At 36.5% G+C, this 26,362-nt stretch overlaps 1 protein-coding gene across 5 annotated transcripts in view; it reads left to right on the top strand.

Annotated features, from left to right (window-relative positions):
- The window catches only part of SGMS2 (sphingomyelin synthase 2), a 45,721-nt gene extending 19,444 nt beyond the window's left edge, over positions 1-26,277 (top strand). For 4 of the 5 annotated variants that reach the window (XM_063336011.1, XM_063336009.1, XM_063336013.1 and 1 more), the window contains 5 exons: positions 7,921-8,578; positions 9,362-9,479; positions 11,384-11,537; positions 14,080-14,246; positions 15,085-26,277. In XM_063336011.1, the coding sequence (XP_063192081.1) occupies positions 8,124-8,578; positions 9,362-9,479; positions 11,384-11,537; positions 14,080-14,246; positions 15,085-15,288 (1,098 nt within the window). In that variant the 5' untranslated portion in view covers positions 7,921-8,123 and the 3' untranslated portion in view covers positions 15,289-26,277. Of the gene's footprint in view, positions 1-4,760; positions 4,816-7,920; positions 8,579-9,361; positions 9,480-11,383; positions 11,538-14,079; positions 14,247-15,084 lie in introns of those variants that run through there. The other variant, XM_063336012.1, reaches the window with a different exon arrangement.
- Positions 26,278-26,362: the final 85 nt, after the last annotated feature.

Below are 26,362 nucleotides of genomic sequence, written 5' to 3'. Positions count from 1 at the left end.
ATAGCTTTTGTCTGGGTTGTATAACTTGTGCATGTATTCCTTACTTATTACCTGCTAATGTTGTAAAAGGTTCTGCAGATCTAAGCAATTATTGTCCTCTCACTTAAAACTTTTAGGAAGGGGGTTCGTATTGGTGCAGGAAATATTTGAGAATGTTCTCATAAATGTGACCTCTTATTTTGGAGTAGATGCTGCTGGGTTTTGGGAGTAGCACAGGGGAAAAATTTGACAAGCACGATCCTCTTAATAATTGCCCGAATATTTTTAGGGTGTATCACTGATAAATTTACTCTAAGCATGTGACTTCCTCTTCTAGCTGCCTGATGGCTGATAAGCTGTTGCAGCGTCACTTTAAAGCACACATTAGTCACTGTGATTCCTCACCGCCCTGTACCGAAAGTGGTGACTAATCTCTGGGTCTGACTTTCCATTATGAAGCGCAACCTTTACCCTCGGTAACTAGGTGGAGAATTTCACAAAACAGTTTAAAACATTCCTGCCTTCTGTGCCTGCCGCAGCACCACCCCCCGCCCCCCCGCAGTCAGTAATCAGCAGCTCTTGTGTGAGCTAGAAAGGATGTGGGGCATCAGATGTGCTGCTCGGCTCTTAAACGTTTAAACCTTGCTGTCTTTTTGAGAAGAATCTTGAACGGTTCTTCAACAATGTCTGCAAAGCTGTAGCAGATTGAAAGCAATTATCAGTGAGAAGCCTGATACGCTCAGACAACGAACTGCATAAAAGGTTGATGATCCAGAGGTTTCTTTTGGCACTCTTTTGGAGTTATTTTGCCTGATAAGGCTGAAGTGGTACAGTAACTTCCACTGTTTGTAGAGTGTTTATAATAGTAATCTTTAATTAATGGAAAAAAGGATGTAAGCCCAACATTTCTTTGCAGTGTTACAAAAAAAGGAGTTGATTCAGAGCTTAAGTATCAGTTCAGATTAGCGGACTCTTCTGTCCAGATCTGAAATACTGAAACAAGCTCATTTTAGAGAGGATGGATTAAGTAGGAAGAAGCCTTAATCTCATTTTTCTGGAGTGAAGATGTTGTGAAGGAGCCTGTTGGAAAAAGGTCAATATTTTTTTTGACTCTGTTGAAAAGGGATTTAGCAATGTGCATTGGCAGTGAAGGCAGCCAACGCTATACTGAGCTGTATTTAATAGGATCATAGCCAGTATTTATGGGGAAGTGATTATTCCTCTCTGCTCAGTACTACTTAGCTGTATCTAGAATAATATGCCTGACTGTGGATCTCTGATTCAGAAAAAACATGAACTGGAAGCAAGCCCAGTGGAGGGGCCATCAGGGTGGTCAGGAGGCTGGGGGAGCTGGGTTGCTTCAGCCTGAAAAAAGAAGAGTCACAGGCACCTAACAGCAGTCCCTTCATACCTACAAGGAGGTCATCAGGAACACCAGGACCTGGCTCTTCACGGTGGTGGGAGGATGCGTTGTAATAAGAAGTAGGTACAAAAAAAGTAGATTAAAAAGAAAAACACAACGAAAAACTTTCACTGTGAAAACAACCATGCAGTGGACCAGGCTGCCTGGAAAGGTTGTGCATCTTTGGTAGTGTTAAAGGTACAGCTTGATGAAGCACTGAGTGACCTAATCTGATGTCATAGCTGATCCTCAGAGGCTGAGGTTTCTCCTAACCCGAATTATTCTGTTAACGCTTCTGATTCTACAGATACTACTCTGGCCGTTCTCAAAACTTTTGTTTTAGGAAAGACTGTTAACCTGTAAATGAAACTCTTTGTTTATACTATATACGTGTGGATTATTGCCAGAATGAGTTACTCTAGCACTAAAAGATAACAAATAATTGCCATTTAACAGATACTGTGACCTTGGACCTTAAAAGGTAAGGGTAAATAACCAGGAGGAAAATCTAAGCCTGTCATGGTGTCAGGATGCAAAGTACCTTTAAAGGACTTCAGACTCTTAATTACCAAATACATCTGGAGTGTGAGGACCAAACAGCTGAAGAGTTTGAAGATGCCTTTACACGATTAAGGCAAACCTACTCAGTAGTGTTCAGAATGATAAGAGATCCAAGATACTTACTTTTTGATCTTGCTTAGGTAGTCCTAGTGGGTGCTCTTAAGGAAAAAATTACATATATTTTATTTATAATCTACGTATTTACACATATGTGGGTAGGAATATTTTTTGTGGTTTTTGGGGCGTACTGTTTCGGAAGCCTGCACTGCTGTGGAACACACTGAATACTAAGTGCCAGTATAATGGAAACTAATATCCTTCTTACTATTAAGAGGCGTGAAGAAGCAGAATTCCACAGAACAGGTAAAATTTGTATTGTACAAATAGATAACAAGTAACCTTGAAACTTTTCCCTTCTATCTGGATAAGTGCAGGGATTTAGCCCTTAAAAGACAGCTTCTGTTGGTACATTAGTAATTCTAAATGAGAGAATTGCAAAATCCCTCTCTCAAGAGGTAGAGGGAATATCTGCTCTATTTCTACTACTGAAAAGAATTTTGTACATGGTAAGTAGTTAATGCTTTTTACAGAAGTTGAAACTTACTGCAAGTGACAATATGATGGTAATCTCTGTTCTGATCTGAGAGCATTCGAATGAACAGTACTTCTGTAATACAGCTTTAGCATACTTGCACTTTAGCATCACATGAGCAAGAAATGTGTTTGCAACCGATTAGAGAATGTAGATAAACTTGTAACTTTTAGAAAAATGCAGTTCACTTCGTGCATATACTTATATATTGTGAGCATAAACACTGTACAGCTGGAAGATAAACACAGCTCTGAAAATATTTTTACTGTAGGGAAACAGAAATGATAAGCAAACCTATTAAACTCAGTCCTGTTTCTGCATACCTAAACATACTTTTACTCTGATTTGGTTTAGCAGGCTTTTTTGTTGTTTTGGTTTGTGATTTTTTTTTTTTTTTTCCCCAGTGGTTTACATGCTGTGAGGCATACATATGGCATGGAAGAAGGAATACTATAAAAACAAACTGAGACCTGGAATGATTTTGAAAATAAAAGATAAAAAGAAAAACCCCCAAAAGCCGGTTTTTATTCATTGCTGTCAAGGTAGCAGCAGCTACCTAGCTTCTTTTTTAGTTCTGGTCCCATAGGTAGTCCTAAAAATTTGACTGAAGAAAAAACAAACCACCTAACAGTTGTTTCTTGCTAATTGTGATATAGATAATAATATGATACTATGACTTTCTTTCTCATGTTGTCTCTGATAGTGTAACTCTTTTTCTGCAGTACTTTTATTAACAGACCCTTTTTCTGCATCTACTAGTACAAGAATATGTTGCAGCTGTATCAAATGTTTGAGCCAACCTTAACAAAAGTGAATGAGGTTTAAAAATACTACTGCCCAGAAACCTTTCCCATCTTGTATATGAGTGTGTTGCTTTCCTTAATGTCAGTATAGATCGGTCTTGCTGTTTTGGATGCTCTTGTTCTAATAGTATTGTTCATGTTTGAAACAACAGGTTAAGAACTACTTATTTGGAAGGCCTGTGCAAATTGTGACTATTCAGTCCTTGATAAATTCTAGAAATTAAAATATTTTAAGAAATGTTGCAGAAGTTCTATGTACTAGATGAGAAACACCGATTGTGAGCTAACTTTATGTGAAAATGACCTTTATGTGAAAATCGGATGACTAACCAGCTAAATAAAACTGCTTATTACTCTTAAGTTCCAGCATAAAGAGCCAAATGTAGACGTGCTTTCTTACACTTGTCTCAAAGCTGTAGCCCCAGTCAACTATTTTCTTTTGAATGATAGTCAAATGGGGGTGCAGAAAACTAAAGGAGCTATTTGCATGGGAGCAAGTAGAAGCTCGGGGTAAACAGGTAGGACCCCTGCTCTTTTTGCATCTTTTTCACTCTTATAATTTTCCTTGAAATATGGTGCTCCTTGTGACAATTACGGCTTCTGCTTTAATATTGCTGGTTAAGAAGCTCTGCTCCCTGATGAGGGTATGTATCTATTTTTACAGCGTATTTAAGTAGTTCCAAAAAGAAAACTTGTTCCTAAAACCTGTGCGTATCCCTTACAGGAATTTTGTTTGTCTTTTTGGGTTGCTTAGCCAATTTTGTGTGAGTCTTTGAGACTCCCCCAGTGGATGTGCCATAGCTTAGAGCAATTGGGTTTGATTTTTTCAGACCCTAGATGTTGACAAGATGGCCAGGTCTGAGCATTGCTGCCTGATTACTGAAGAAGTCTAAGGCCTACTACTAGGCAGTTTATGGGCATCTCCTTTTTGATATGCGGGGCACTCCAGGTTAGACAAAAGAATCAGTAGGCTATTTTACCTAAATTAACATAAGGACAACATGGAAGCTAAAAGGAGCACACCCCTCATGGGGACTTGGATATGTGAATTGGTGACAGGGACTTGGCAGAAAAACCTAGGTACTTCTAGGGAGTTCCTTTTGCAGCCTGTAGCAGAGTGTGATTAGGCTATTGGTGCTCTATATCTGTCGCTTCTCTGGCCAGTGAGATTGGCAGCAAGGGACTGAAAGCTTCAAGCACGGTGTTTTTTGTCTTTTTCATCAACAGAGTTTCTGCTTTCTTTTAGAATATGGGAGAAACAGATTGAAAAGGTGCTGTAAAGGAAAGGCTTTATGTTCTTACAAATCACTGATGAGATGATGTACTGCACCTTGAACTATCAATGTAAACAAATGTTTGACCACAGTAAGCACTCTGCTTGAAATAATCTTGATGAGCCATCAGAACTGGTAGATCAATATGCCTTTTATCCATTTTAAAAAGTACCAGGAAGGAACACAACTTTTTCCTGCAAAGCTGTAGGTATAATTGTTTTGCTTAATAAGTTAATATAAAAACCTTAGTGCTACTCTACTTTTAGATTGTTAGGTTATTGTTCACTTGTAGTTCAGATGCTCTTTGATCTTTAACGTTTACTTGGATGTCATTAAATATCTGGGGGGAAAAAAAAAATCTTCCTTTTACATATGCTGCTAGTGGTATTAGTTATTTGTGGGGAAGAGAAGGAAGTAACTAAGGTTGCTAATTATTGTGGTCATCTCTGTTCTTCAGTAAATGCATAATTCTGAAAATGTTTCAACAGTGCATGATATAAAATCTATTGGGTTTTGATTGCTGATCTCTACATCAGTGACTGCTAAGTGCAACATTGTGTTAAGAAGACGGGTCTTGACTTAGTAGGTGAGTGCAAGGTGGACTTACGTTCCAAAACTTAAGCAACTAGATGGGTTCAGATGTATTTTTAAGCGGTCACTTAAGCATTCTGTCATATGTTTGTCTTTATCAGACGGAGGGAATAGAAGAATGTGTGTGTTAAGAAAAGGGCTTATGAAAATGGGAACGTTGTTCTACAGGTTTAAGTAAGGCTATTGCTTTTGTAGCAGCTCTAAAAGAATATTCTTAGTTGTAGAAAGCATCAGAGAGGTGGTTTCCTGGCTGCAGGGTTAAACATCCCGTGACATCCCGTTCTCTTTGAGAAGCAGAGTTTGCTATCTGATCAGTAAGAGGGAGAAAAAGCATCTGGAATGACCACTTGTTTTCCTGGGTGTTGGGGTTTTTTTTTGTGGGGGTGGAGAGTTGTTGTTTGGGTGTCTTATGTGTGTTTCAGTTTCCTTAGGCTTGTTGATTAGGGATTTAGAGAGGGTCAACTAATGACAGTGGATTTCAGAAACGCTGCTGAGAAGTTAATTTCGAAATGCTTCTTCACTCTTTCGGTATCAATCTTGCGTGTTTGCGATCTGAACCTTTACCCCTTCTCTCTTTCAGCAGTAAGAGCAGCAGCCAGGAAATCAGTGGGATTTATATGTTGGCTATGTTAATGTCTTCTCTATTTGGGGAGGGACCAAAATACAATCACCCAACCTTCCAGGCTGTTTTGATTTTTATATTGTCCTTTCCATCAGGAGATCACTTACTGGACAGATTTTTCCTAAGCAGGTTGTTTTCTCTTAAGCCAAGTTGTGTGATGTATGGTTACGGAGCTCTAGTTCCCATCACTATGACTTAATTGTACATACAGCATAGCAAACTCTGGCAGCCCGTGTTGGCATGCAGAGACTTGAGGTGGTAATAGAGTTGAACTTCTCTTACTTAGAAGAACAATTAAGAAGAGATAATTATGATCTGCTGGTAGATATTGAACACTTTGTATATGATAATACTACTTTAGCCGTAGGAGTTGAACAGAATAATAAAAATAAGTACATCACAACTATAAGTAGGTGGTTTCACAGAACTTTAAAGACAGGGGAAATGGCCTTAGTTTTGATTAGTGCAATGTCAGTGCTGTACAGGTGAACTGCCTTCTTTTCTCTTTGTAGAAAATGTTGTTACAAAACGTATGCCCTTGTTACCGAAGACAGGTCTCTGTTTTGTTTCTAAATTATTGTTTCTTACTAATCTTGTTACTGTGTGAGAAAATAGCTAATTACTGACTTTCTTACTGTGTAAAAATAGTTAGTCACTGAGCTGCTGTTACAGATAGTGATAATGAGGAGACAACCAGAAGTAGTTAATCACTTCAAGGTTCTTCTATACATCAAGTATGTACTCCTATACTAATTAGGATAGAGTTAAGGCTGCTTCAGAGAACATCCTTATTATCTTCAAGAAGTTGGCAAACTTACAGCAAACTTTTACTGTCCTGAGATGACTCAATACCTTAAAAGGATAATGTGAGGAAGGGTCTCCTTATCCAAATGACCACTGAGACACTCACGCTTGCGCAGAAGTGTTTTGTCGACGCAGCAAAATTTGATATGTATGTGCAAAAAGATTATTTGGTCATCCTAATGAATATGTAAGCCTAGGTGGAGTTATGTATTAGGTAGGCAGAATTATGAGAATATTTTGTGTATAAATAATGGGTGAATATGCCCAGTAAGGTGTGCTAGATTTGTGGGTTTTTCCCCTAGCGCCCAACATCGAATAAAGCAATATCTCCTCTCTAGACTACTTTTGGTTTTGAGGGCTTTTATTTCAGGTAGCACCCTTACCTTTTTTTATCTAATGAGACTTTACTGAACTGACAAATGCAGCCTGAAATAAATCCTGGGCGATAATTAATCTTGCTATTTGTTCCTGTTTAAAAAAAAAAAATCTATTTAGAAATATTTTTAAGTAACTAAAGGCTAAACACGGATCCATTTGTAGTTTGTTCTACACGTAGATTACTATAACTAAGAATCTAATCCAGAGGTATGTTTCTCAGTTTTCTGAAATTTCAGCCATTATTTAGTGGGTACTACATTACCTATGTAGACACATTTCTCTCTCTTTTTCTTTTTTTTACTGTTTTGGTTGAAATGCTCATTTACATCCATGAAAAAGTAATGGAACTATCCACTGAGTAGATTCTCTTGATGAATCTAAATTACTTTATGCCTTACAAAACCAAATCCTATAGAGATCCTATAGTGCCCTTATGTTTTCTGTCTTATCACCTTGGACTAACAAGATTACCTGATCTATATGGACAAACCATGTTAATATCTGTAGCAACCCAAGGGTCAAAAAGGAGATAATTTGTATGGCATGCCCCTAAACAATAAAATTCAATATATAAAATTCACTATTGCTGCAAACATGGATTAGGCTTAATTCTGATAATTGACAAAGCAAGTGTTGTCACGATCATTGAAGTCTGTGGATCTTGTCCTTTAAAAAAAAAAAAAAGCCTAAATTGCTACTAATTCCAAAACTGATCAGATATTTATCAAGTTACTGAGTAAGAACTGGCTTGAATTATTTCACAGTAACCACCTCTCTCTAGTTTGCCTTTTGACTGTATTTGTAAGTAGACTTGGATGGAACTTAGAGTAAGCATTTTTAAGGTATTGTTCAGTGTTCATTACTGTTTTTGAAGGTTCTCAGTATCTGTTTTTGTTGTGTGTTTTTTTTTGCAGATGATACAGCTCTAGAAGAAAGATTTGTTTTCACGACTTGCTTTACAGTATCTGAATAGTGAAAGCACAATGGACACTTATAGAGTTTTACAGAAATAAAAAAATCATCTAGGAACAAGAACGTTGGACTTCAAGGAATAACAGACTTTAGAAAGCCCAGAAATTGGTCACTAATAAAGCTGCTTTGGCCATACAGCTTGAGAATGAATACCATTGAGACAGCAAAGCTTGAAGAGCATATGGAGGGTCAAAACAATGACACTTCTAATGGCTACTCACGACCTACTCTTTCAGTCAGTGAAGAGAACAAAAATGGCACTAGCAAACCAAAGGGCTTGTCTAATGGCTTGCGAAAGACAACAAAGAAATATCCTGATTACATCCAGATTGCTATGCCTGCTGAGTCTAGGAACAAATTTCCTCTGGAATGGTGGAAAACAGGCATTGCCTTTGTCTATGCTCTCTTCAACTTGATTCTAACAACTGTCATGATCACTGTGGTCCATGAGAGAGTACCTCCAAAGGAGCTAAGCCCTCCCTTGCCTGACAAATTTTTTGATTACATTGATCGTGTGACGTGGGCTTTTTCTGTATCAGAAATAAATGGAATGATATTAGTTGGATTATGGATATTCCAGTGGTTGTTTCTTAGATACAAGTAAGTACCTATACTTTATTTTTTTTCCCTGCTGTATGTTTTCACAATATTGGTTTCCCTCGTTCACTTTGGGTAGAAGAAATCTTATGGTAGTGTCTGTAGCAATATTGTAAAATCGGGCTGGCAGGAAAATGACAGAGAGGTGACTTCTTTACAAAATATTCTGGTGTCCATGCTGGATATGAGAACGCAGGTTTCTCCTGATTATTGAATAATGCTTTTTAAATCTGAATTTCTGACACCTACGTTGTACTAGTCAAATTTATTCTGTGATTGGGCTTTTCAAGTGTCTTTTGCTGACATGGCAATGTTTAAACAGAGGAAATAATGATGATGTAAAAAAAAAATCTCATCCAAATTTGAGGAGGAATCCGCTCTCCTCTACAGCTAGACTAAAGCTTTTTCCTTTGTCTTCATTTGCTTAAACTCAACATATTTAAGTCGAGTATGCTGTTGTAATACAGGATTAAAAAGAGAAGGTCACTGAGTAGAGGAACGCTATGTGAGACTGCACATCTAAGTTAGACTGAGGCCATATTGAATTGGTTAGATAGCTCTGGTGGGAGCTTTGTGGTAGTTATGGACTATTATGAGATAGCAAGACTAAAACCTGAAGGAAGACTTTTTAGTACTTGATTTAGAGAAGTGTGTGGTGAAGGGCAGGAGGCGGAGATGCCCTTTATTCTAGGGATTTAGTAAAGCTAGAGCTCCATAACTGTTATATGTATATCCTTCATGTGAACTTTGTACTCAGTCTCTTTTCCCCCCTTCCCTTATTTTCAGATCAATAGTGGGACGAAGGTTCTTTTTTATAATAGGAACTTTATATCTGTACCGCTGTATTACTATGTACGTTACCACCTTACCTGTGCCTGGAATGCATTTTCAGTGTGCACCAAAGGTAAGAGGCTTTGCTCCCTAATTCTTGCCTTAGTCTCTGCCTGAGTCCTTACAGCCATTAGAGTAAACAGAAGTTAATGTTCCAGGTGTTATTTAATAACACAAATTACTTTCAATTGATGTCTTCAGAAACATAGCTAATGATAAATCAAAAGTTGTGTGATACAGAAAGAGCCTCAGGTCATTGCTCCAGGTAAGATGCTTTCAAGGAGAGTACCTGTGTTGACATACTGCTGCTACCAAATCAGTAAACTTGCTACTGAGGCTCAAGCTCATCACTTTAAGACTGCAGCAATATTTTTTTTCTTACATGGTAGGATACCTAAAGTCAATATTGTAATTCATAGGCTCATACACAAGCTTGTGTTGCAGTATCCCTTCAAAAAAACAGTGTTATACGCTTTGTCCTGTTTCTCACACTATTTTGGTAAGAGCTGTTGCAATACCTGAAGTCAGCTGCCTGTCCCTGCTTCCAGCCTGCAAAATATTTATAAATGTGACTAAAAGAAGTTCAGCTATTTAAATGATCAGATACATATAGAAACATGTACATGCTAATATTTCTACAAGAATATTTAAAAAATCTTGTAGCAGTGTAGTTAGGTGGTGACACCAAGGAGTTCTGTGACTGCCATTTTAGGCTGCTAATAAGTTGTAGATGTATAATTGCCTTGGAACAAACTGTATTGTGTTGGCTGCACAGAAAGAACTGTGCACTTGAGAGAGTAAGAAACACTTTGTTGTGCACTGAGAAGATAAGCATTTTGAAACCTGAAAATATTGCCAATTTCCTTGGGGGTTAAATTTCTCACTTCCTGGGTCGGATCTCATTGATCTTGAGGTACAGTATTATGTCTGTTCAGTTTTATTCTTTCACATTGGGACAACTTAGGAATGTAGTAGATGAACTACTTTCTTATGAATCAGTATCTATTTGAGTAAGTTTTATTTATGTACATACCACTATTGTAAAGATTCAACTGTTTTGTTCTAGTAGCTTGAGGAATGACTTTGTGTGTGGTAGACTGTGTATTGAGGGGTAGGAAGGGGTAAGCAAAGGAAAAATTAAATGTATCTGCTGAAAGTGTATTTTATTAGCATTAAAACAGGATTAATTACTTGGACTTTGGATAAACTTGATAGCTCTTCTAGATTTCTTTTCTTGTCCCATGTGAGTATTTTTTCTGATTATGAAAAACTCAGTTATCCCTTTATCTTGTTTGCTTTTTTTTTCCCCCGGGAGTTAATCTTTAAACAGCTAGGTGAAACTTGAGTGTTTGCCTAGTATCGATGAGAAATCAAAAGCTGATTTAAAAAAAAAAAACAAACAAAAAAAACAAACAAAAAAAAAAACAAAAAAACCCAAAAAAACAAAAAAAACCAAAAAAACAACAAACCTTTAAACCTGAGTAAGTCCTGACTGAGTTTGTAACCAAATTCAAAATGAAGCAAGTCTGAGGTTTTTGTCCTGTGGAAACATTTCTCAGCTCTGAACAGAATGACAAAAGCAATATGCAGGGTTGTCCTGTATTTAAACTGGTTTTGAATGTATTTTGTCAAGGGCTATTGTGAGATACCTGACCTTACAAATTTTTAATGTTTACCTTTCCAGTATGTTCCACGCCTCATTCTCATACAATGCATATTTTAAAATAGCCTGGGAAAGCATGGACAGAATGCTAGTGTTATCAAGCTGATCTTTAGAACCGGTCAACTTTGATATGCATGCTGATTTGCTTAAGAATATGTGAAAGAAAGGCAAAGAAAATGAAGATAATTTGTGTCCTTTTCTCCCTGTCTCCCTGAATCCGCATATGTTTGGGCAAGAAGTTTACTCAAGTCACTTATAGTGTATCTTAAAGGTTTTTTTGTTTGGTTGGTTTTTTATTTTCTCTGATATTCTAGCTGAATGGAGATTCTCAGGCAAAGGTTCAGAGGATCCTGCGACTTATTTCTGGTGGTGGTCTATCCATAACTGGATCACACATCTTATGCGGAGACTTCCTGTTCAGTGGTCACACCGTGGTATTAACACTGATCTACCTGTTCATTAAAGAGTGTAAGTAATGGTATTTCAATGCAGTTTTCTTGTTCAAATAGAGAGTTTACTGGTTGATTGAAGCAAGCTAGCTTTTCATTATTCATTGACAGGTTATTCAAATTTTGGGCAAAACATTCTGTAGTTAATTATGCAGATTAGCTCTGTGCAGGTTGGTATGTTGATATGCCTTAGATGTTAAGGATATTTTGTGGCTTGAGCACAGTGCCATTGCACACTTGTACTACATCAAGAAGCGATGTCATTTCTTTTAAGTGTGCTGTACATCAGTTACTCCAAACAATGGGAAATTGAATCATGCTCCTGGGATGTCTTCTGCTAGTCTCCTTATGCCTGTTGAAGTTGGTAAGAATTTAGCAAGCACACAGAAGATATAGTTGGGGTTATGGTTTCCCCCTTTGCATTACATTGCTATGGGGCATGGGGACAAAATCTATCTGTGCTGCACCCACAGAGCATTGATTGAAACCTTGGAGAACTGAGCACCAACTTCTAAATCTGATACATGGTAAGCAATGTTTCTACCCTGGGAACTTGGCCGCTCATGAATGCATAGTGGGGAGTTCCCTTTCCACTTCACATGTTTGGAATTGGAATCTTCTCTCCTACTGTTGTGTCCCGAACTATGCAAATGTTAGCTTGGCTCCTGGGAATGTGTGATTCTCACTGAAACAAAAATAAGACTAGTCAGCATCAGTTGAATGCCTTCGTCTTATTAAAATGTTGAGGGAAGGAAGTGCTGCAGTGCTACAATCCGCCTTAAGCAAAAGACACAATATAAAAATGCCTGTTTAATATGAGAAACTTCAGATCTGTGGATGTGAGACAGTCTTCTCCAAGCAGTGATTTAAGACGCTGATTTATAGTCTGCTGATTGTTAGGCCTAGGTCCTTTGTGTAAAGTGTATGTTACTGGGGGAATGGCGTGTGTAACTCATAAAAAATTACTGGACTGGTATTAGTAAAATAGCCTAATGATAGATAATTTTTTGGCCTTGTTTTGTGTATGTTATTGCAGCTTAATGCTGGTCACACACTTTTTAATATCTTCAGTATCACGAAAGATGCAGATAACCCAGTATTTTCAAGGCTAGTATAAGTCATGTACTTTTAATAAGGGGTTGGAAGAATTGTATCATACGAACTCTTGTAATAAGCCCTTTGCTGCCTAATTGTTAGGCATATTTTTCAGTGAAGTTGTGCTCTATAAATGAGAAATGCATACCTTTCCTTTTTCTGCCTCCCATATAATTACAAAATGTTATCTGAGCAAGGACTTAAGCTCTGTAATTGCTCTGAATTAGAGGTTGCTTATGGCATTCTTTTCTGCTCTTTTGACGACACGTTTTCAGCAAAAGATGCATTCTGAGGTTGTTATTATTTCTGGCTTAGTGGATTTTTTGCTCTGCTCTTCTCTTCCTTTCATCCTTTGCTGCTGCTTCACCTATTCCCCTGCACTCCAGCCTTTTTTGCCCAGAATAGTTATTTACACTTTTAGCCTTGGTGTGTCGTTCTTGCTTGGGGCTGTTTTCATCAGCTTCTGGAGATGAGTTGGCTCCTTACAGGCTTGGGTCTTTTTCCTTTTTTTAATTAGTAGATACAGATTTGTCTGCAATGTTTTGGGGAGAGTTTACTGTTCTGACAACTTAAGTCCTCCTACAGTAACTATTTAGCACAGGCCTCTCAAACTACTACTGGGTAGGCCTATTGATCAGTAGCTTTTTTGCTGGTATTGTGTTGAAAGTACTGGCTGACCATTGCCCCACAAGGCAACGGGCGCCAAAACCTCCCACCGCGAGTGAAATGAAGCCCGTTAGCCTGTCACAAGTTATGAATGGCCATTGTGACACCCAAGGCATTTTTCAATGGGGAAAGAAGGGCAGGGGAACTTTTCCACTGAAGTGGCTTAAATGCGTTTTGAAGAATAGCTTTGCTCCCATTTGTTAATCTTTAATGAAAGGGTATAAATTTACATACTGTACTTCCCTGTACAATGTTTTCTGTTTCTCAGAACAGAGGTTTCATGCAAAGTAGTTAAAACCTAGGCATGAAAATAAGCATTTATTTTCCTGTTTAATCTGTGATCTCTGCTCAGTTTATATTAATTCTAGACGTTTTACTTGAGTATAAGTTTACTTGAGCATAGACTGTAAAAAGAACAGAGATTAATGCACTCCAGTAAAATAATCAAAGTGTATGTCTTGTTTCAATTCTCTCTCTTCCCCATCACCCCATACCCTAGAAGTGATTTAACTGGGAAACTTATTAATTTGGCTAGAAAATGGGTGACAGTGCTGTCTAACTGCAAGCTCTTCTTGGGTTCATTTTACAAAGTAAGAACACCTCAATAAGTCTGTGTAATTCTTTAGGGTTTTCTGTGTCAAAACAGGGTTTTTATAATAGTGTGGTATAAATGAGTTGTTTTAAAATTTAGTAGCCTTAATTAAATCATGTTTTTTATCTTTCTCCCTTCTTTTTGTGGATTGCTATATTAGCACATGTCTCATTTGTGTGTGTTTTCCCATCACCTCCCTATTTTACAGATTCACCACGTCATTTCTGGTGGTATCACTTAATCTGCTGGCTAATGAGCGCTGCTGGCATAATTTGTATCCTTGTTGCTCATGAACACTATACCGTAGATGTCATCATTGCTTACTATATCACCACGCGGCTTTTCTGGTGGTACCACTCAATGGCTAATGAAAAGGTGAGTGACAAATACCTTTAGAACCAACGTATAGCCTGCATTTGTTAATAATGCTCAAAGGTCAAAATTAGTTCTTAATTTCAGAATAAAAATAGAGGTTCCATACTGAAGTTTAAACAAACTGTGCAAGGAGTTTCACTTCACTGTGGTTTAAGTAAATATTTAATAGATTAATGGATTTTTTGATCTGTGCCTGTTACTAAGTTATTTCAAAATCTATTTTTTATAAAGTTATTTTTGAAATTCCCGATATTTTGACTTAAAAACCTTTTTTTGAACTTCAAAGTTTTATTGCTGTAGTGACTGTATAGAATAGCCCTTGGTTGTCTAAGCTTATGTCTAAACAGTAGCTTAGTAATAAAACTTCCGATCAACCTAATTACCTAGACCATGATAAAAGTCTAGTGACAGTTTTGTAAGCGTTGCTAAAAGTACGTTGTTCAAAGGAATCCGGTGCAGTTGTTTCAGGAGCACTTTCAAGTAGGAGCATAGCTCTCAAGCCATTTTAATCTAGTTTTCAACTACTAGTCATCAATGGAAACATTACATGCCTGAAAGGACTCGTGTTCAAAGTCAGTGCTTCATCTCCCTAAATTTTATACAGCAATAAAGCATCCCTTTGTGTTAGATGCTCAGTTTGTAGTATACATTTGGACTGTCATGTATACGCTATCTTAATGCTCCTTTTTTTTTCTAGGCTAAATGCACCTCATCTTTGCAGAAATGCGTGCAAATATATTTCATTTTTGTAGTTGTCTTGACTCAGTGTAATCTATTATAATGCTTTAAACTGATTGTCTGTTTCCTTTTTCTCTTTACCTACTTGTGCCAAATACAGACTTTAAAGGTTTCTTCGCAGACAAATTTTCTCTCTCGAGCATGGTGGTATCCAATATTTTATTTCTTTGAGAAGAATGTGCAAGGCTCTGTTCCTTGCAGCTTTTCCTGGCCGATATCTTGGCCTCCCAGCTGCTTCAAATCTTCATGCAAAAAGTATTCACGGGTTCAGAAGACAGGAGAGGACAATGAAAAGTCTACCTGAAGAAGGAAAGCATCTGCTCTGTTTTTCGGTTGTGTGTTTGTTTTTTTTTTTTTTTACCAAAACATTAATGCTGTAACCAAAGTTTTTGAGGACTACACTGTAACTGAAGAAGTGGACCAAGCTTCTGTGCAATTGATGGGAAAGACAACTGTAGACGCGTGTATTGCCATTTCATATGTTTTTCTATCGTCAGGCTGTACAGACCTATTCTACTCTTCAGTGCTAATGGAATGCACCGCTGATGGGATTTTTTTATTAAAGAAAAAATGGAGCAGGACTTTGCTTTACTAATGAGATAGAGGTGCCAAAGACCACATTAACACTTTCATTACTAACTATCACTCATCCACAGAAGCACCCAAAAATCTCATCTTCAGAGTTCTGGAGTGCATAAGGGCAGAAACATGCTAAAATGTAAAGGCACGATATTGGCATATTGAGGTATATAAAAAAGAAAACAAAACAACACAATTGTGGGAAGTGGTGTGTTTCATTATTCTTGCTAATGAAGGTAAGGCCTTTGTGTGACTGGTACAGCTGGAAGCGAGTCTTGACTAATTTTTACACTCTGTGGGTATTAATATCTTATGACCCTAAAATACTACTTACCACCATTATCTCCCATATATTCTACTATATACCAATTTTTACATTTTTATTAGTAATTTTATATTTAAACTGTTGTGCTACCTGATGACTTTGCAAATTAGGAATAGCTGCTAACATCAGAGCTCAAGGAGCCTAAAATTTTGTTTTTAAAAAAGGACACAGTTTCAAAGTCTAAATCTTTAATTGCAGTTTGGCCTTGTGTATATAGCTATACAGTGCCTATCGGTGTATGTACATGCATATACACACAAAAGCACACACTGCTGTTTAGTATGCGTTTAACTACACAGAACTACTTACTGGAAAGAGTGATCATAAAGTTCTTAATTCAGGCAAATGTCCTACAGATCTCACCTGCTTGAGGAATGCAAGGACAGGTCCAAAATGGGGCTATATTTAAAATAAACTTTTAATTTTAGTAGCTATCTCTTGCTGAAACTATGTAGCAAGCTTGCTTGGGAGCCATAGTTCTGCACTGAATTTCTTTTTTACCTGTTGGCCCATGTGTCTGTGACTTAGTTTAAAAAAACCCAAACAAACCAAAACAAACAAACAAAAAACAAACAAACAAACAAAACAAACCCCAAAGTGCCAAGGTGAATACCTACAACAGTAGCATTTCTTCAACTATTACCTGAAACCATTTCATATTAAACAATCCTATGGTAGAACTCACATGCAGATTCCTGTGTTTTTCCAGGGTTTCAGTCCAATTAAAATGGCTATTTAAGAAAGTTGGCTGAGAATGTGGGGAAATTACCATGGCAAACATGTAACAAAACCAGAGATCAACAGCTACCTGTTTCTTGTTGGTTTTCATTGTTTTGTATTGTTGGGAAAGTAAAGTATAAAATTAGCTTACCATGTTTAACCCTTCATGTTCTGTATTAATTTTTGCAGTTAACTCATTTTATTTTCAAATCTTCAGTAAAACCTGATAGCAAAGACAAAACTGCATTAAGTGTTAAAGTGATACTAACATAAAGGAAATGCTGCTTATTTTAAGAATGTCTTGAACTGAGTGACAAGTGTGAACACAGTTTAAATAATGACAACTTTTTTTAAAAAGTCCAGTTAAAGTTATAAAATGCAATAGAGTATTCAAATACAATTTTTTTCAGTTAAGGGGATCAGTTGTTAAGAGTTGTACATGAGAATATTATTAATGTGCATTTCAAATATTTTTGTGCGTTATCAAAGTAATACAATAAACAACATTCCTTACAATACATCCTTGGTAAAATTTAGCTAAGAAAGAAACTCTGCTGATGTTTGCTTTTGTTATTTAAAATAGGCTTCTTAGAGACCTATAACATGCCCCTGGAAGTTGTGTGTGTATGGGCATACCTATGTTTTCATTTGCTTGCTCCTGGCAGACCTTGAGCTGCTAAAAAGCCAGTATCAAAACATTTATACAAAAGTCCTTTCTCTGTATCATACAAACGAAGCTGCTCCATGTCAGTCTGTAAATCTCCCAAGATACTTGTTATATCAATACTACTTCATAGAGCATAATATTTTTTTTTTAAGCTGAATTCTAAGCTTTGTGATATCTTAAATACAGTCAGGTCAAGTCACTTGGAATTACACTATCTCTTAGAAATTGTGGATGAATTTCATTAGTGGTAACGATGCCTTGAAAATAACGTAATGAAAAGCGTTCCAGTAAGGAGCTTAAATAGTGGTTTTCATCTGGTGGCTGATTTGTCTGCATAACCACCACCACATCTCAGTGGGATTTCTGTAATATATCTGCAAAGTAGAATTTCTTCATGCAGGATGAGGTGTTTGTTTTTTTTACATTTATTTCTATTTCTGGAAGGAAAAAATATGGAAGTGATGAAATAGAACCAATTCAACATTATGCTTTTGTTGGGCGGTGTGAGCTGTCATTCTACTGCTGAATTTGATAGAAACTTCTATTGTAATACAAAAGGAAAGTTTTTAAATGGCAGCCCTAGCTCAAAATACTTGATTCCTGTTCTGGCTTGGCCCTTCCTTAAGTGCTTAAGTCTTCTCCATTGTATTAAAGACCTCAAAATAGTGTGTGTGTTTAATTAGCAGAAAGCCCTACTTCTCTACTATGTCAATAGCTTTAAATTGCTTTTGCAAACTTGAATGACATAGATGTATTTGAAGACTTTATAAGCCTATATGTGAGGTGATGAAATGGGGTGAGTAATGGTATATGCTAGTGCTTACTGCTATAGTAGTTTATCCAATACAAACCATAGCTGGTACATAAAACTTATTAATTTTAAGAACTGAGAGATCATTGTATATAAATACTGTGAAGCTGAAAACATGGTTTCATCCTAAGAGGAAAAAGAATTGCAGTGGCTAAAAAGAACAGGAGAAACTTAAACTTCACATAATATACTGATCACTTGATTGCAGGGTTATTTGGGCTGTAGATGCCTAGTGGTTTGCAGTATGTCACTGTAATTATTTTTTTCCTGGAGTTACAAAAATAATTTTTCTTACAGATGTCACATGAGCTGCACCTGTACTGTGACTTTAAAAAAAAGAGCTCCTTCTCTCTACTGAAGAGCATTTATGTGTTGAAATTCCCTGACACTTAAAATTAGAGGCACTATACTTGTAGACCTGCCTGTTGGTTTGACTTAGATGCTGTTGGGTGCTTTGCATTTATGAAACAAGCTTTTTTAAATGCCTAACCTAAATTTAAGCCTGGATTTAAAAGGTTAACATGAGCATTTAAAGAAATGTGTTGCTACGTGGTCGTACTACAGATGCTTATTCCAATGCCAGAAATTATTAACATATACTTGAAACCACTGTAAACTGATGTTTTTATGGTAGGTGCTTAGCACTCCCATGTGGACATAAATGGTACTAAATGTTAATTATTCACTGCTGTTTTCTTGGAAAGATAGCTACAGTTGGGGTAGCAGCAAAAAGAGCTGTGCTGAATGTTACTATGAACTCTGGTACTGGATTTGCTTCCCTCCTTCAAAAAAAAAAAAAAGAGGGGAGAGAAGGAAGGAAAAAAAAACAAACCAAGACTGTATTTATGTTAAGATACGTGACCTTCATGTAATAGAGAAATAAAGCTCAGTAAGCTCAGTAACAGAGATAGAACTGGGAAGTATTTTAAGAGATGAGAGAGAATTGTCTTAATTAGATTATTGCAAATCCACTTATCTGTATCTTAAATTGGAATCTGTTCAAACTCTGGCTTTCTCCCATCAGTAACATCTGGCTGGACAATTTATCCTAGTTCTTTGGTACTAATCCAAATTCCTTTTTGCATTTCAGTAGATATGAAGTATGATTTACAGTTCTAGAGACCAGATCCATTAAATTCAGTGCAAGGTGAAGTCTTTCTGTTTACTTTAACTTTTCCACTGCTTTTTTCTTCTATTTTTTTTAACTTAAAGAAATGATCTTAAAGATTCATGGGGTAATTCTAAAAACATGTCCAATCTATCAGAGGTACTGGAACTATTTTTTCCTACTGGCAGACTTAACAGCTGTAAAACTCCATTGTCATCTTGATGTTTTTACAATACATGTATTTTGGACTTACCTAGAAGTCTTCTATAGGCACACAAAATTAGAGCGATACTGTAAGATTGAACACTTCCGAATTTAAGTCTATAGCAGGCATTGTAAAATCAATGTCTTAAATTCAGTTACTGAAAAAAGGTCTTAAAAATAAATAACTTCTGTTGGACATCATTCAAATGAGTGATGCTGCTTAAGTGCACATGAGAAAAATATCCTAGTGTGCCACTGAAGTAATTTTGCATATGTTGGCCTTCATATATGCTTTATGATGTTTCTAGTGCCTAAAAAAAAAAATAATAAATTGCATCGAGAAACTGAGAATGGAGACAAAGGCTTTTGTTCTAGTATTTATAAGAAAAAGGAAGATGAAAACATCGAAGTAGATAGTGGTCATATATTGCTTTTTACATGAAATTGAGCTACAGCTATACCTAACTTCTGAGTAATGTAGAATTAAATTTTTTATGTGTAGTAGTGCTGCAAAAAACCTATAAGGAAACAGGCAGTATTAAGAACTTACTCTACAGTACAGACATATGTCTTGTGCTGTGGATTGTGCTGGTTCTCATCTGTAACTTAGAATCTAAAAATAAACCCCAACTCAGTGAGATGCTTGGAGATTTTAAAATATTTAAATATGATTAGCAAATTGTCAAAAGCTCTTCCTCCAAGCTGTCACTAATGGTTTCTATAACAAGAAGAAAGTGCTGCAGTGCTTAAAACATACTGAAGCTTTTTCTGGTTAGCTCAACTTTCCATGGATGTAACCATTTGATTAAATCTTTCTAACCTAAAAAGTAGCACATAATTATTTTGGGCTAGGTATGGGTAACCTTAATATTGTAGGAGAAAATTCTTGTTCTAAACTCATCTCTTATTTCACTGGATAATCTTTCCTAACAGAACACCTTAGAATGCCTGACTAATATTTTAAGATGAAGTAATGATATTGGGTCTCTAGTGTGTATTTAAAATACTGCTGCTGAGGAGATCTTCTCTCCAGGTTAAAATTAGCGCTTAAAAACTCAGGAAGATTTTACTTGTTTTCAATGAAAATATTTTTAATTCCTAAGGACTTGGGAGTTTAGCAAATACCATGAGAAGCTTTGTTTTCTGTGGCTGTTTGCTGTGGGCTAACCTTTAACTTAGAGATGCAACCCAGGGAGGAAGAGAGGGCAAACCAGCTCTTGCTGTAAGTAGTTTGTCCCTTTTTGAATTCAAATGCTATTGCCTGTGTGCTACAGGCAGTCTTATCCATACTATTGTGGAAAAAAGATGCTGTGTTATACCATTATATTTAGCATTCTGTCTTTTTCAGATGGTTCTGTATTGGTCGGCCCCGTCCTTTCCCTAGATGAGGAGTGTTTTTTATCCTTTACTTGCTGTATGGTTAGTCATAACTGGTTTTAGTTCTGGTAAATGTCAATGGAAAAAATGTAGATCCATTGTATACAGTGGCTAAGGTGTTTTTACAGCCTCTACGTGTGGGTTTCTTCTAGCAGAAATACGCTTCTTTCAAGCTATGCCTATATAATATTAACTTCAGCTCTTGTATTTGCCCTCTGCATTAAGGTCTTTAGGAGGGTAGCATTTGTGGAACTGCAAAGACTTACTACAGCAGAATCTCCTTTGTGACAATTAAGATTAATTTTCACAAAAATAACTTTGCTGAAATGTGTCTGAAGGTGTCTTCTGTTTTTTTTTATTTATGTATTTTTTTAATAAAAGGAAAAGTGATCAGAAACTAGACTGAAGTAAAGGCACCTTGAGCAGATGGGGACCTAGGCACCGTGCAGGGACGTGTGTGGAGAGGGGTCTCTGCAGCATATGCAGTATCGGATGCAGTACACAGAGGCTTCTCTGTGAAGATAAACTAGATTGTACTTGCATAGTAGGTTGTGAGTCATCACTGCTCATCCTTTGAAGCTCCTTTCAGGCTGAGGGCACCAGTACCAAAGGTGGTAATAGCTAAAAAGTGTAGTGAAGATGGCTAACAAACTAGAAAACTATGAAAGGGCTGAAAAGGGAGACCACTGTAAAACCAGTCATCAGAGTTCTAATTCAATGGGGTATATTATGTGGTGTTTCTTCAAGCATGTGAGTTACATTTAAAATTAGTGGGTCTGTTTTCTTTTTAAATTATTGTTATTGCTATTATTATTGGTTTGTGGTGTTTGTTTTGTTTTTTAAATTAGACATGGCAGGAGTGCTGTGCATATCAAGAGGAAACTTATCTCCCTGCTTCTACCAGTGAAGTGTTTGTATATGGACCTTATACAATACTGCTAAACTCCAGCCCCTCTTCCATTTTGAGTTACTTGTCATCTGTACTTTGCTACTCCTATAAAAACTGCTTTTACATTCCACTTTTTTCATAGTTTGTTGCCACTCAAAATACTGCTTATGCTTTAGCCTAGGCTGTTTTGGGCTCCTGTCTTAACTTTATTTGCTTCTATTAACTGCCTTTTCTAAATGGCTCAGTACAGATGAGTAGGATTTACGTTTGAGAAGGCTCCAAAATTAACACTAAAGCCAAATGGGATTCTCATGAGACACATCTTTGCCCAATTTGAAACCTGAAATTATTTTCAAGTACAAAACCTAACATCTTTGGGAATACTTTTTATCTCAGGAATCAATTCTTGCTCTTTAAATGTTTAGTATGTTAATTTGTGTTTATCTTCCTGATTCAGGATAGCATGTGTGAGATGTGAAAAAGATAAATTCTGGTTGTTTTGTGAGGTCAGGGACACGCCAAGGAACCTGAAAGTAAAAGAGGAAATAATGGTTTGATGGCTGTGGTTCTTGTGCTTTCCATGTGACTTTGAGGAGAGCTCCCAAAGACTTCTGTAAAAACAGTACAGGATGTCACTCTTTTTAACTGCAACATGGTTTCATTCTCACTGGCTGACAGCTTTTCTTCCATGACTTCTCCTAGGTTGAATCTGTAGCTCTGTACGTTAATTGGAGCTATGTATCCAACCTGGGAAAAACTAGGCAAGAAAAGCCGTTGGCTGCTGAGGAACCCTAGATGCTAATACAGGGATGCTGTAGTGCTTGCATGATAAGGAGCTAATATGTGGCCTTTTTTTATATATATAGCTTTAGGGTCCAGTTCTACAAACAATGTACAGCATAACGCTACAATAACAAATTATACTACTTAGAGACCTTTTGTGCTGTAGTTTCTACTAATGTTTGCAAACTGGGCCTAATTTTTACATAAATTGTTCATAATTAGCAAAAGTTGGCTTTTATGATGTGAAACTTTCGGGATAACACTTTCTAGCATGTCAGCTATTTTGGTTAAGTGGATGACAACTCAGTGTTGTGGTTTGGTGTATACCATGAGATACTAGAGTTGTTACTTAGATGTTGCAATCTATGTTCACTGTGTAAAAAAAAAAAAAAAAAAAAAAAAAACAACAAACAAACAAAAACAAAAAACCTATTGCACTAGCTGTACTTTTTTTTTTTCTTTAAAAAAAGCAATAATGTGAGCATCTTGTAGCTTTTATCTCCAAAGGTGCTATCTGTCGTGATCAATTGCACTGTTGACCATGAATTTGGTAAAAACATGTTAAAGAAATTGTCCTATGTGGTTTACTCAGCACATACAAATCGAAACTTTTTATGGTCAGCCTCTGTACTAACAAATGCAGTACTTTGTTGGACTACTTATATGACCATACACATCTTTAAAAATCAAAAACCTATGTCCATTTATGGTGCTAATGATCTCTTAAAAAATAGCAAGAGCTGGTATTCTCTTCTTACCCATAAACATTAAGGAAAGCTGTTGTGACACCTTTTCAATAAAGCAAAATTTCTCTACATTTTAAGCATGTTCCAAATTCTTTTTATAGAACTATGACCCTTTTCTATTTCTGTTTATATAAAAACAGCAAAATATTACAGTAAGTATTTTTAATGCAGGAAAATGTTAGGAGTGTATATGGGTCTAGACTACATGTCCAAAATTAAATTTTCATACATGCTTAGGATAGCTAATCTTCTGAAACTTGGTCTAAAATATAAGAATTGTATTGGGTAGGATTAAGGCATAGACTAATAGTTAAAAAAAAAAAAAAAAATTCTCTGACATCATAATTGTTGAAGCCTTGGAGACAGAAAGAGAGGATGTGAAATGGACAAAACTGCATGAGGACAACACTCATTATGCAGTGTAGATCTATCTCTTCCTTAAACTTCTGAAAAACAAATTTGTGAAGGAACACAACCCCATAACCATATCTAAAGAACAGAAGTGAAACTTGACATAATTATCAAGGCAATTAATTGTAGAACACTGTAAAAACACATGGGAGAGCCTTAAACTAGGATTGTTTAGATTGTGGAACAGCAAAGCAATTTTCTAACTTTGCTTTACAGCTTCACTAGCAACCTTCTCTTAAGATGAAAAACTATCTTGTGCCTGCTGTTGCAGAAGATATTGTTGTGCTTTTTTTCCCCCCCCTTTGCTTATGATTTTACATTGCATATAATGAAGGACAATGCACTTCTAAATCTTCAAGAGGCATCTTTGGGCAGCAGTACCTATGTTTTCTCCCTATGGAGAATCCAAAGCCTTTAGTTCTTGTTAAAGGCCCCTTGCTTCTCAACTTGCAGTTGTAAAGGTGTCTGCCTATAACACATTTGGAAATCCTACTATAGTCAAGTCTGAAATAAGTATGATGCTCTTAATTGATAGGGAGACATGAACACGTGGAATGGGTGCCATGTCCAGGTACACACTGGCAAATGAGCCGGGTGCGTGTACTGTCTGCAACACTGCAGCACCCTTCCTGTGCTCTAAAGTCGTGGCACCCTGAGGTTTTGGTCACTAAACCGCCACCTTTCATATACTGGAAGATGGCTCTGGAATCACTTGCACCTAGTACTTCAAGAAATAAACAGGCTTCTCTAAGATCTGTTTTATAGGACTTCTGTGTCGATGCAAAGAATATTCCAGGTCTAGAGTAATGTCACTTAAAGAGGAAACAAACCCACCATCTAGGGTAAAAGTTAGGTGTTTTTGTTGACTGAAGATGGATAGTCCAGTAATGATAGTCTGTATTGTGTCTTCCTACTTCTCAGCGCTTGCTTTAGCAGTAGGAGACTTGGAAGAGACAAAGATAGAACAAAGTCATCCGTAACAGTTCTAAGCCACATTGAAATGTAACTTTTCTATCTCTTAATTACTAGATGCTTTGAAGAAAACTGGTTGTCTTTTTTAATTTACCAAAAAAGTGCAATATTTACAGAAATATTAAGAGACAAATGGGTGCATGTTTAAATGCCTTGCAAAAATGAAAATTTTGCAAGCATGCAACATGCACTTGACTGAGCAGGCTTTTTTGCATTAGCTGCTCTGAGTTACAGAAACGTTTTTGTCAGTACACTAGTCAAACTCAGAACTTTCAAATATTTTCAATATTCTTTTGATAAGGAGAGTGGGGTTTTTTTTGTAAATAAAGTGCCTGTGGAAATTAAAAAAAAAAATAAAATCTAAAAGTTGCCTGCAAGCTTAAATACAACAAAAAAACCCGGCCCATACTTGAAGAGAATGGGTGCTAACTCAACAACTGTAGAGGATAACAGGTCAACAGTTGTAAGGACTTAGTAAGATTCAAAGGCTAAGATAAAGTTTGAGAAAGGAACACTATATTGCTTTTGAGAGTTTACTGTGTTAATTAAACTCCCAATGTTTCTGCTTGGGCCTTAACTCTGTAACTTGGTTATCTTTAAAGAAAAATAATTTGACTGTTTATTTTTTTTAAACACTTGTTTTAATGACAGACTTGAATCTGATGGGGTTTTTTGTTTGCTTATTGCATGGAGATTTTTTTACCTGTTAAAATTAGAGTCACGAAATGCTTTGATTTCTCAATGTAGGGCAAAACAGTTTGAGGAACTGATTTTCCTGAAGTGCAGAATTAAATGGCAGTGGTTTTTATTACACTGATACTGGGACTGTATTAGTACTGAGGAGAAATGATTACCAACGAAAGCATTGTAGTGATAAAACTTGCATGTGGAGTTATTTGGGGTATGCAGAATATTAGTAAAGTACTTGTTTATATTTTGCTGTTAATTATATACTTTAAAAAGAGGCTATTGGTTATGATTTTAATTGGAAAGTCTGACTTTAATGTTGCAACAGCTTCTCTTATTTTTAAGTAGAAATGATATTTCAGAGCAAAGTTTACATTTGATCAGTAAATTCACTTAAAACTATGAAAATAGCTTCATTTTTTTATCAGAATTAATGTGAAATTTATTCTCTGGGTAACCTAGAATTGGCCATATGCTGCTGAAGCCAATCTTTCAACTGCATATGGTGGCAAGGAGAGAATTTCTTTATCTAGTGCTGCTTCTCAACTAGACAGAGAAGGAAGTGAGGCTAGATTACTCTTAAATATGGGCAAAAACGGTAATGTGTTTCAGCTGTAGTGAATAGCTTAGCTGCTCCTTTTCAGACTGCACAACTTAAAATTTCCTTGAGGCTCAGATTTTATAATGTCTTTGGTTCAGATAAATTTTTGCCTGTTATTTTTCTGTATTTTTCTAATAGATGCATTTTTATTGGTGTACACTGTAATTAGCCACTGAATTTCTGCCAAATATAGACACAAAAAAGCTGCATTCTGTTCTGCCAATTTAGATCTGTGATCTTAGGTTTTTCTACTTTGTTTCATCCATGGCTAGTAAAATATCCATTTGCTGTTTATATTAGATTAAAGAGAGATTGCATCCAGTTGCCTTAATTGCTTGGAGGAAAATGGTCCTTGAAGCTTTATGTATTTCTAGAATTCCTGTAACTTATGTATAATTGCAATAAAACCTTTTTAATATAGTCCAGCCACTGTTTTAAGAGCCACTTTACTGAATGAGCTATCTTTACTGAATGTTCAACTACTTAAAAAAACCCAAC

The sequence above is a fragment of the Chroicocephalus ridibundus genome, chromosome 5, assembly GCF_963924245.1.
Source record: "Chroicocephalus ridibundus chromosome 5, bChrRid1.1, whole genome shotgun sequence".
Classification (NCBI taxonomy): Eukaryota; Metazoa; Chordata; class Aves; order Charadriiformes; family Laridae; genus Chroicocephalus; species Chroicocephalus ridibundus.
The sequence above is the reverse complement of the archived record's forward strand: the minus strand, read 5'-3'. Positions and strand labels throughout refer to the sequence as shown.